General features: G+C 54.6%; 2 protein-coding genes across 7 annotated transcripts; one reads left to right on the plus strand and one right to left on the minus strand.

The window, feature by feature from the left end:
• Positions 1–1636: 1636 nt before the first annotated feature.
• Positions 1637–6460, plus strand: SLC37A4 (solute carrier family 37 member 4). 2 transcript variants are annotated; one of them, XM_065881513.1, is made up of 9 exons: positions 1637–1947; positions 2821–3053; positions 3365–3608; positions 4103–4261; positions 4507–4592; positions 5108–5221; positions 5418–5483; positions 5843–5981; positions 6092–6460. In XM_065881513.1, exons 1-9 carry the CDS (start codon positions 1800–1802, stop codon positions 6256–6258), a joined length of 1356 nt encoding a protein of 451 aa, XP_065737585.1. In that variant the 5' UTR covers positions 1637–1799; the 3' UTR covers positions 6259–6460. The 2 variants fall into 2 exon arrangements, with proteins under 2 accessions (XP_065737585.1, XP_065737586.1); XM_065881514.1 differs by lacking the exon at positions 5418–5483.
• A 1265-nt stretch (positions 6461–7725) lies between these two features.
• Positions 7726–10925, minus strand: TRAPPC4 (trafficking protein particle complex subunit 4). 5 transcript variants are annotated; one of them, XM_065882281.1, is made up of 5 exons: positions 10409–10925; positions 10071–10245; positions 9345–9448; positions 8586–8712; positions 7726–8086 (listed from the first exon to the last, which is right to left on the minus strand). In XM_065882281.1, the coding sequence occupies exons 1-5, from the start codon at positions 10581–10583 to the stop codon at positions 8008–8010; spliced, it is 660 nt and encodes a 219-aa protein (XP_065738353.1). In that variant the 5' UTR covers positions 10584–10925; the 3' UTR covers positions 7726–8007. The 5 variants fall into 5 exon arrangements, with proteins under 5 accessions (XP_065738353.1, XP_065738355.1, XP_065738356.1 ...); XM_065882283.1 differs by having other exon boundaries at positions 8008–8086; positions 10200–10245; positions 10409–10583; XM_065882284.1 differs by having other exon boundaries at positions 8008–8086; positions 9345–9393; positions 10178–10245; positions 10409–10583.
• Positions 10926–10970: the final 45 nt, after the last annotated feature.

Here is a 10970-nt window from a genome sequence, read left to right on the forward strand (position 1 = left end):
CACTCAGGCTATTTTGTTTTAACTCTGTCCGCAATAGTCTGACCACAGATAAATATACAAATCGTGCTTACTGAGGACTGCATTAATTTCTTACAGAAAATACTGTGTTCTCTTACAAGATGTTTCCCAGACCGTGAACAACTCGGGAACAGTAATTGATAGTTGGAGGAACTCACTGATTTGGTTTGTCGAAGGCCATCAGTTAAGGGAACGTACGACTCCAGCCCCTAAGGGGCGCTGTCTTCGCCCAACGACCAGCGAGACCCGCGGTCATATGAAAACGTTTGTGGGTGGCCTCGGCTCTCGGGACTGGAAGACGCAGGCGGAGTCCCCGCCCCACTCTGGGCGCACGCGCATGCGCCCGCCGGGCCCCGCCCCATGCCACTCCAGCTCCCACCTCCGTTCAGGTAGGGGGCAGTGTGCGGGGGAGGGGCGTCGCCTGGGGGCGGGGCTGGAGCGGGAGTCTCAAGTGTTGCGGCTCCTTTGTTGGAGGCCCAACTTCCAATCCAGCCGGGAGCAGTTTCTGAGGCTGCCGGTTCTGGGGTGGAGGCAATTGCTGGGTCCGGGAGCAGCACGCTCCCTCTCCTTTATGTCGCATGCGTCCAGGGGTCGCCCCTGCACTTGGGCCCCCGTCCATTCGCAGCCGGAGTCGGGTGTCCAGGGTAGCTTGAGGACACGGGGCTGGGCAGGTGCCGAGAGCCCGCCGCCTCGCTCCCTCCTCCCTGTTCTTGCCGCTTGGCCCCACCCCGCCTGGCCGAGCCACTCGGCGCCGGAAGCGAGGGGCCTCCGGGGCCTACGTGTGGCGCCCTGCTCCGCTTGCGCCCACGCCTTCTGCTCCAATTGCTTTCCCAACCTAGCGGCAAAGCCGGGGGCGCGTTGCCGGGGCCCTGGGAAGCGGGGCGCATGGGCACTGTGCCTGGAGTCCGTCTCTGCGCCTTCCCGCCCACGGGGCGTCCGGTCACGGTCCCTGAAGCCCCAGCCTGCCAGACCGGAACCCAAACTGACGTCAAGGGTAAAGGCGACCAGAGGCATCTGAGTGGCACAACCAGGACCCCTGCCCCTAGTGGAGCTTTCGGTGTGCAACCGAAAGTGGGTCCTGAGCAGGGAACTTCCTTCCCCCGCCCCTTGCTTACGGTTCTGCAACTGTCAAGAAACAGTTACACCCTACCGTGTGCTAAGCATCAGGAGTTACAGGGCTTGAGGTCAGCTCCGGAAGACTTGAAAGTGAGGTTGTTGGGGGTAGGTGTCTGAGTGTGTGTGTGCGTGTGTAGAAACTAACCCAGAACCTAGTGCAGTGCCTCTCAACCAGTAAGCCCTAATAAACCTTCGCGGAATGAATGAGAAGGTAGGTGGATGAGGGAGCCGGGCTAGAGAGGGCAGCTCTACTCATCCCAACCCTGCCTCCCCTGAGCGCAAGCCGACAAAAATAATTAGGTTAAGCCTTTAATCACAGCTGGTTTCACGGGCAGGAGGACAGGGAAGAGCCGGGAAAGACAGCAATCCTGGGGACACACGGTGCTGGCCTGGCTCATGGACACTGCCTCCCTCTCGGACGCCCTCCGGGCCCCCACAGCGTGGGCGTCAGTAATCTCCTGTTTTCTTGTCTCCCTCAGGACACCGGGTTCCCTAGGAGCCGCCCCAGGCTTAATGATTGTCCAGAAGGTGCCTATAAAGGGAGGCTGGGTGGAGGAGGGAGCAGAAAAAGCCCAACTCAGCAGATCTGAGCACTTGAGAGACTCAATCAGGAGCCGTGGTCAGAGGCTCTGTGTCCCGGCCAGTAGGGCCTGCTCTTTCCCACCATGGCGGCCCGAGGCTATGGCTATTACCGCACTGTGATCTTCTCGGCCATGTTTGGAGGCTACAGCCTGTACTACTTCAACCGCAAGACCTTCTCTTTTGTCATGCCGTCGCTGGTGGAGGAGGTCCCTCTGGACAAGGATGACTTGGGTGAGCCCTGGCAGGGCAGGGAGGGGTGAGCCCAGGAACACAGGACCAGCAGGACAAGTTGGGTGTTTGTGCAGTGTGGTGGGTACAGGCATGTAGTGTGTGTGGAGTGTCTGCACAGCAGATGCCAGGGCACAGTGCATGTGCCGGATGAGGCGGCTCTGAGATCCATGTCTGTGGGCACAGGTAAAGGACTATGGGTATGGTCTAAGCATGTCTGAGGGCTGCTTATCTGGTGTGTGTGTGTGTGTGTGTGTGTGTGTGTGTGAATGTCCGCCTGTGACTAACATGTGTCCCCAGAGGCACTGTGTGTTAGAGGGATTCTGAGCACGGTTTCTGCATCTGTGTGGGTGCAGGCTAAGACCACAGGGTGAGTGCTGGCCACTGACATTGTGAGCACTGGGAACTGCGGAATTGGTGCAATGATTCCATGTGGCCTAGCAGGCTACCCTTCGGGAGGAATAAGGTCCCTGACTCTAATTCTAAGCCTTTTGCCCCATGTTCTGAGGTGGGGCAACAGAACTGCCAGAGAGCCTGGGTTGGCATCCACGGTGAGGGAGAAATCAGGCATATGAGAATCCCATGGAGGAGGGCTGTCCTGCCCCCTGACAGCTGCTGCTGGAACTCTCCAAGAGGCTGAAAAGTCATGGGTCAGCCTGGGGCTAGTGCTGATGGAGAGGCGGGAGGAGTAGCCTGGCTCCATGAATGAATGTCACTATTCCAACACAGGCCCCTCCTATTCCTCTTGGAAGGAACCAGTCTCACCCTGCCAGGCACCTCTACACACCTGACCCCATGCCTTCCTCCCCCCTCCTGTGCCTCTGCCCTGGCCCCTAACCCCCCAGGTGTCCTGCTCCCTGCTCCCCTCCCCTGCAGGGCTCATCACGAGCAGCCAGTCGGCAGCCTACGCCATCAGCAAGTTTGTGAGCGGGGTGCTCTCTGACCAGATGAGTGCTCGCTGGCTCTTTTCTTCCGGGCTTCTCCTGGTTGGCCTGGTCAACGTAGTCTTTTCCTGGAGCTCCGCAGTACCCGTCTTTGCTGCTCTCTGGTTCCTCAATGGCCTGGCACAGGGGCTGGGCTGGCCCCCATGTGGCAAGGTCCTGCGGAAGGTGAGTGTCTGCTTCCAAGCAGCCGGTTCACCTAAAGAGCATGTGGGCACCCTGGCACCTCCACCCGCAACCAGAGCAGGTTCCTCAGGCGTTCCAGTTCCAGCTCCAGTCCAGCTCCTCTTGCTTGTCAAGATATTTTAGGAGGCTGAACGTGGTGGGATCAGGTGGCAGATGAGGGAATTGGCCCTGCCAAGTAGAAGAGCCCTCTCCCTCATCCCTGTAATGTGAGCTTCTGGGTCTGCCCCACCTGACCCTCACCTTCAATATGGACTGTAGGCTGAGCAACTACTCTGTCCCCCTCTGCCCCACAGTGGTTTGAGCCATCTCAATTTGGCACTTGGTGGGCCGTCCTATCAACCAGCATGAACCTGGCTGGAGGGCTGGGCCCCATCCTGGCAACCATCCTCGCCCAGAGCTATAGCTGGCGCAGCACGCTGGCCCTGTCTGGGGCACTGTGTGTGGTTGTCTCCTTCCTCTGTCTCCTGCTCATCCACAATGAACCTGCTGATGTTGGACTCCGCAACCTGGACCCCACCCCCTCCAAGGGCAAGAAGGGTGAGTACGCACTAAAGCCGACCCCTAGGGAACCTTCATTCATCATTCGCCTGGCAGACTTTCATTGAGGACTGGCTGTATGCCGGGCCCTGTACTAGCTAATGGATGTCGGGATGGTGATGGAGAGTGGGTGAGGAGTAAATAAAACTCCATCCTGGGAGGCAGTTAAGTACCGGACAAGTGGCAGAGCCAACAAATGCTATGACTCATGTTATAGCCTAGTCCTTCCTTACAAGAGAGCCAGAGTTCCCTGTGTGGACAGCATCCTAAGCTTAAGTGGCTTGGGTGCTTTCCTCCATCCCCGCTGGTCCTCAGGTTCTCTTTCATTCGTTTAGACTTGCAGTGGAGAAGAGAGGGCAGAACGGTGGGTGAGGGGGACCTTCCTGCTGATCCTTGGCTATGTGGACGGACTCTGCCCCTATGGCTAGTTAATGTGTGGTGGGGGCAGGGCAGCCTGAGCAGCGTCCTGAAGCCTGGCCTCCTCCCACCCCCAGGCTCCCTGAAGGAGGAGAGTACCTTACAGCAGCTGCTGCTGACCCCCTACCTGTGGGTGCTCTCCACTGGCTACCTTGTGGTGTTTGGAGTAAAGACGTGCTGTACTGACTGGGGCCAGTTCTTCCTTATCCAGGAGAGAGGACAGTCAGCCCTCGTGGGTGAGACAAGTGTTGGGATGGGGCAGGCCTAGGGAGCAGGAGCCAATGCAGGGGATGGGAAATTCAGACCCGCTTCCCTTTATCCTTTCTTCTTTCCCTGAGGCCGGGCAGTACTCAGGCAGCTGTGGCCAGTCACCCTTGGGGACCTTGTACCTCTCTGGGTTTAAGTCAGTCTGGGGCAACCCCACGGTGTAACACCTTTCCACCCTTCCTTTCCCTCTTCCCACCACAACTCCCCACTGCAGGCAGCTCCTACATGAGTGCCCTGGAGGTTGGGGGCCTTGTAGGCAGCATCGCAGCTGGCTACCTGTCAGACCGGGCCATGGCCAAGGTGAGTGGGCAGAAGGGACAGGAAGGAGGAGGGTCCCTTTAAATCTTCCCAGCAGGACTGGGACAGGCACCAGAGAGGTAGGAGCCCTGGGGCACAGGCAGCTTGGCATATGCTGGTTTAGGTTGGGTGAGGTGGGAATGATTCCAGGCTACTCTTCTTTGCTGGGGATGTGGAGATGAGGCTCTTGGGGGAAAGGGTTTTAACTGATGTCAAGGAGAGCCAGAGTTTCTCTCCGCCTAGCTTCTCCACAGCCCCAGGGAAACTGGGGTTGGGGAAGGACTGGATGCAGTCTGCCACCGCGTGTCCCCAAGCCTGCCCCAAGTGGAGGAAGGGATGTTGTGGAGTTTGGCCTCAGAACATAATAAGCAGGTCCCAGGGCCTCCCAGAGCTGCCCTGGGCCAAGAACTGCAATGGGATTGCCAAAGACCTGTCAGCAGAGGTCTGCCGTGTCAGCGTCCAGGGGTGAGGGTTCTCTGCTGCTCCTGGGGCCTGATGTTGCTTGACTGTGTCCACAGGCACGGTTGTCCATGTACGGGAGCCCCCGCCATGGCTTGCTGCTGTTCATGATGGCTGGCATGACAGCGTCCATGTACCTCTTCCGGGTAACTGTGACCAGTGACTCCCCCAAGGTAAATAACAGGGACTGGCCCACATCAGGGACAAGGATGAGAAAGCAAGGGCCACTGACTCTGTCTCCCTCTCCCTGGTCTTTCTCCGCTTCTGATTGCCCTTTTCAGTCGTTTGTACCTCCATTCCCCTCCTCTGTACTCTGATGCCCCTCCTTGACTCTGGGCCTGGTTTCTTCTCCTCTCTATGCTCCTCTAGGATGTTGCTTTCTGGACTCCGGCTCTTCACCCTCTCGCTGAGCTCACAGGCTTTACAGAGCATGAGGTGCCCTATCTTTATCTCTGGTTTCCTCTTGGTGTGTCTCACCTTTGTCCTACCGCCTCTGCCTTGCCCTTAGCCAATCCAGCTTGCACAGATCCTGAGGAGACAGCATCTCACTTGGAGGGATGGCTCCTGAACCTCCCTCCCCTACCTGCACAGGCCCGTGTTGGCTGAATGTGGCGCCCACTCCTCTAGCTCTGCAGTCAGCTGTGCTGGGAAGTGGTGTGTGTGGGAGTCACTTACTGTCTGCTTTTACTACAATTATTTGTTCCTGGGGCCAAGCATTCCTCTATCCAATGGCAGGGGTAGGTAGGCAGGAGGCTTTCTCAGACTTTAAATGCTACACTGCACTGCCCTTGCAGCTCTGGATCCTGGTGTTGGGAGCTGTGTTTGGTTTCTCCTCTTATGGCCCCATTGCCTTGTTCGGAGTTATAGCCAATGAGAGTGCCCCTCCCAACTTGTGTGGCACCTCCCATGCCATTGTGGGACTCATGGCCAATGGTAAGTGATACCCCCGCTGATGCCTCGCACACAAGCCAGCTAGGGGCTGGAACAAGCCCCATTGGCTCTATCCTCACAATGACTCAGGCTCTTCCCCTCCTCCCTGACAGTGGGCGGCTTTCTGGCTGGGTTGCCCTTCAGCACCATTGCGAAGCATTACAGCTGGAGCACGGCGTTCTGGGTGGCTGAAGTGATCTGTGCAGCCAGCACAGGTGCCTTCTTCCTTCTACGAAACATCCGCACCAAGATGGGCCGAGTGGCCAAGAAGGCTGAGTGAAGACAGTGCAGGCTCTGGAGCATCCTGTCCCACTTGTGGCCTCTCCCCTCCATGGGGGTGGGGGGAGGGAGGGGACTATCTGACTAGCACCTTTGACTTTCCCTTTCTGCTCCTTTTCCCTCACCCAAGTGGCGCTGGAAGTTATCAGTGGCTAATGAGGTCCCAGCTTCCCATCTGATCTCTATTTAAAAGACAACCTTTGTTCTTGGACTCCATTAGCTCCTATTTCCTGGCTTCAAAGAGGAAACCCCTGCACTCAGGGAGTCTCCTGTATCCTTCTCCCTCTCTTGGGCCCTGCCCTGTCCCCATCCCACCCCATCCTCACCTGAGGTGAGGCTCCTCCTGCCGCAGCAGGGCAGCAATGGCCCAGGACTTCTGCCCTGAGGCCTCTCAGCAGGGGGCAACTGCTCCTGCCAATACCTTGGACTCCACAGGAAGAGGGTCACTCTCACCAATACCCAGGGTACAGTAGGGGGGTATGGATGGGAGAGTAGAAAGACTTGTTATAGAAAATTAAAACTAGATTTGATACTAAACCCTGTCAGTGAGTCATTCTTTCAAAAAGGGTAGTACAGGGACTTCCCTGGTGGGGCAGTGGTTAAGACTCCGTGCTCCCAATGCAGGGGGCCCGGGTTCGATCCCTGGCCAAGGCACTAGATCCCACATGCATGCTGCAACTACGAGTTTGCATGCCACAACTAAGGAGCCCGCCTGCTGCAACTAAGACCTGGCACAACCAAATAGAGAAATAAATAAAATAAGTATTTTTAAAAAAATAGAGTACTTCTCAAAAAAAAAAAGTGGAGGTAATACAAGCCAGAGATAGATTTTTTGGGAAATACTCCCTTAATACCTGCTTTTTCCACCCCAGAAGAGAGAGACTTCATTCCCCTGGAAGGGAAAGCTAAAGTGTAGATGGACTCCTTTAAGCTCATGTCTCTACCGCCTTCAACTTCATACTGCGTAATTCAATGAACATTTTGAAGATGAAACTACTGGGTGCCAGGCAGGTTAAGTAATTTGATGGAGGGAGATAACAGTGTAGTCAGAAAGCCTGGGTTCAAACTCAGTCTGCTGTAACTAGCTTTGAGACTTTGAGGCAGACAGTTTGTACATTGCTTGCTGAAGCTCATCCGTAATAGAAACAGAAGGTACCCCCTGAGGTAAGGGAGAGGATTAAGTGAGATAAAGCAGTAAAACATGGCTGTAAGCACTTGACAAATATTCCATCATCATTTCATTATCATCATCACCACCATACCCACCACCTAGGAAGTCAGTAGCGATTCTGGAACTAGGACCAAGGCTCCTGATTCAAAGTCCCATGTTCATTCATTCACTTAATGAACATATATTTGTTTTGTTTTCTACTAGAACATAGTATCTCATTTTCCCAGAATTCCCTTATCATTCCTGTCTCCCCTCCTGAGGCTTTTCCCCCAAACCATCAATTAGGATAGCAAACACTGAGATCAAAGGAATGTTTATTATAGCATTTATGGGCCTACCTCCTTCATAAATAATCTGTACAGAGTTGGGAAGTAGGACCATGACAGATACAGGAGGAAAGAGAGCATGGTATTAAGGCTCGGGCATCGGCACATGTCATCAGGCTCAGCAACCTCCCATTTTCAAGTGCACTAACAAATGCCGCTGGGCTCGCCATCGGAGTGGAAACAGCAGGACCCCTGTTGCAGGATCTCTCAAGAATATGCGGGGAGTGGGGGGGGGGTCCACTGCAGGTTCAGCCTAAGACCCAGGTCCAAAAGTTCCAGCCTTCTCTGCCACCTCCAGGGCTAACTTCAGGTTCTGGTCAAACAGCTCACACCTAGGCCAGACCCAGGAAGCACAAATAAGGACAAAGTGTGAGGCCTGGCTCTCTCCCCACCTTGGGTGCAGAGGCAGAGCCAGTGGAAACTCTGCTTGAAGAAAGACATAAACCCCAAGGAAAGTCTTTGGCTTCTCCAAAAAATAAGTAAGTAAAAGGCTAGTTACTTTTGTTTTATTTAAAAATAACTCTAGGGCTTCCCTGGTGGCGCAGTGGTTGAGACTCTGCCTGCCGATGCAGGGGACACGGGTTCGTGCCCCGGTCTGGGAGGATCCCACATGCCGCGGAGCGGCTGGGCCTGTGAGCCATGGCCGCTAAGCCTGTGCGTCCGGAGCCTGTGCTCCGCAGCGGGAGAGGCCACAACAGTGAGAGGCCCGTGTACCACAAAAAAAAGACAAAAAATAACCCCTATTACACTTCAAAATGACATTGGGGAAAAGCACACAGGGAGGGGGAACAAGGAGGCTTGGACCAGAATCTGGGAAGTGGGGCCACATACCTGATGGGCATTTCCAGGGAGTAAAATGGATTCTTCAGGGCAAAGTCTGAGTAAATCTCATAAATCTTTCGGAGAAGAGAATCTATCCCAGCCTGCCTAGGATCCGCCAGCACCACAAACTTTATCCCTGGAGAGGGACCAGTAATGATTACCAAAGGGTAGAGAATGCAGCAAATAATGCTGTCCTTTGTTTGTACAGCACTTTCATATGCCCACTTAAATGTTATCCTTATTGCTACATAAAGCACGAAAAGCAAGATTTTGAATCTACAGGTGAGAGCAGAGAAGTGAAATGACTTTGTTGCATCAGTTGCTGACTGAGTGACCAGGCTTTGGGTCCTAGCCCTGTCGCTTACTTCTGGCCTGGGGGCCCCTCAGCAGAAAGTGCCAGGCAAGGAACAAACTCAGGCAGTTTTCAATGATCTGCCTTCAGCGAGTGATGCAATGACAGTCACGATCCAAAGGTCATTTCCATTTCACATTCAAATTTCATTTTGGAACAACACACCTTCCAAAACGTGTGCAACATGAGATAACATTAAGGTGAGTTTTATCTGTGGACAGGATGATGCTCAGTGGCATGGACAAAACTGGCGTCAGATTAAATATTGCCTTTAGATTCACAAAACAAGTAACTGTCTGTGCGGTTGTCCCAGAAAAGGCTGACCAACACTCCCTTGCTTACCAAACCCAACTTGGGCCAATCCGTTCTCCCAACCTGCCCCATCGCATCCCCTTGACCTATCTAGAGATGCGTACCTGTCAATGTCTGGAAGCAGTGCAGTTTGAATGTGTCTGTCTCCAGCATCTCAATGCCTGAGCTGCCCTGTTCAGGAGACAGCTGGGAGCCGATTGCGAACAGCCTATTTGCAAAGGAGGCAAAGTTGGGAATGCACCTCATTGCTATAAGGAAGAAGTGCTTCTCGAACTTTTCCGCTGAAATGACCCTTATCTTCTGAAGAGTTCAAATTACAGCTTGAGATAGTCAGAAGCAGCAGTGTGAACTGCCTGGCAGCAGTATCAAAATTACTTAAAATTTTATTTGAATTCTGCATGTATTCTACATTCATACTTTGCTACAAAACATTGTACATTGAAAACTTTGGGTGAAATTAACACTCTGGGACTATGTGCCACGTTTACTCACCCCGTGACTATGCATATCCAGCACATCTCATACCATAATTGACAGCAAGAAAAGATCTTAAAGATCATTTAGCTCAATTGCCTTACTTTAAAGATGAAGAAACTTAAGACTCAGAAAAGAGAAGGTGACTTAAGCAAACAAAATCACACCACTGCCAGCATTACCTACAGCCTAGTCATACTGGATCAATTCTTTTCATGACACAAGAACTGAGGATTTAGAAGGAGGAAGGTAAGCACCGCCGCTCAGGAAGTCTCTGAGTGCAGAAACACACTAATCCAGCCAGCCTATGAGCCAAGTGCAGAACGACAAAATCTAGGAAGGGTTGTGAGACTTACGAGTGGAACATGGAGGCCAGCATGAGCTTCTCATTGGAGGTGAGGCGAGGCCGGCCGAATCGAATGGACACCGGGTAGTTAGCAGGGTTGCCCAGGTACTCCAGCACCTCTTTCCCATCGGCCGTGTACTTGCCGCTCACATCCACACCATTGATGGCCAGCACTGCGTGGCCCACTGCAGAGCCGAGGCTAAGCGTCAACGAAGCCTCAGCTTGGAGATCCCATCAAGGCGACAATGGACCCGGCCCCAACTCCTCACCCCCTCCGCCCCCCGCCCAGAGACACCGGCCCACAACGGCGGCACCGGACCCCGCCCCCCAGGCCCGAGCCTAACCCACCCCGGATGCCGTCGCGCTGGCCGAAGGCAACCAGCACACGATCGTCATGCAGTTTGAGCAGCAGATCAAGCGGGTAACTGAAAGTTTTCTCAGCCTCGGCCCGTGGCGCGTAGCTGTCCAACTGGTAAATGAGGCCTCCAGCTTTGTTCACCACAAACACACTGAAAATCGCCATCGCTGCCGCCGCTACTGCGGGACTGCCTCCCCCTCCCGGCCCCGCCCCGGAACCGCAGCACAGGACCTGCCCCCGGCGCCCCGGCCGCGCGTTCCCTCTCGACCCGGGAGCGCGGCACGCTGCGGCGCTTGCGCACTTGGAGCACGCCTGGCTGTCAGTAACGCTGGGAGGTTAGCTGTTGGGATCTAGAAAATTGTTTTCCGTCCCTTTTCCCAGGTTTTTAGTGTCACGAAACAGTAACGTGTGACTGCCTCACAACTAGTCGCAAAGCGCAAAAGGTAGGGGCAGCCTCGCGTGCCTCCGGCTGCAGGGTAAGCTCGCACTGCCCGCAGCCAGTTCCGGGCCTGAGTCAGGCCTGCGCCTCCGGACTTCCTCCGCGCGGTCCCG

Source organism: Phocoena phocoena, chromosome 8 (assembly GCF_963924675.1).
Source record: "Phocoena phocoena chromosome 8, mPhoPho1.1, whole genome shotgun sequence".
NCBI lineage: Eukaryota > Metazoa > Chordata > Mammalia > Artiodactyla > Phocoenidae > Phocoena > Phocoena phocoena.

Excerpts from the sequence above, each read along its gene's own strand:
- SLC37A4 (XM_065881513.1), top strand. The coding sequence starts at position 1,800 with ATGGCGGCCCGAGGCTATGGCTATTACCGCACTGTGATCTTCTCGGCC. Across the intron at positions 3,609-4,102 it reads CCCCTCCAAGGGCAAGAAGG|GCTCCCTGAAGGAGGAGAGT; the intron begins GTGAGTACGCAC and ends TCCCACCCCCAG. Across the intron at positions 5,982-6,091 it reads TGTGGGACTCATGGCCAATG|TGGGCGGCTTTCTGGCTGGG; the intron begins GTAAGTGATACC and ends CCTCCCTGACAG.
- TRAPPC4 (XM_065882281.1), bottom strand. The coding sequence starts at position 10,583 with ATGGCGATTTTCAGTGTGTTTGTGGTGAACAAAGCTGGAGGCCTCATT. Across the intron at positions 10,246-10,408 it reads CCAGCGCGACGGCATCCGGG|TGGGCCACGCAGTGCTGGCC; the intron begins GTGGGTTAGGCT and ends TCGGCTCTGCAG. Across the intron at positions 8,087-8,585 it reads TCCCTGGAAATGCCCATCAG|GTGTGAGCTGTTTGACCAGA; the intron begins GTATGTGGCCCC and ends GGTCTGGCCTAG.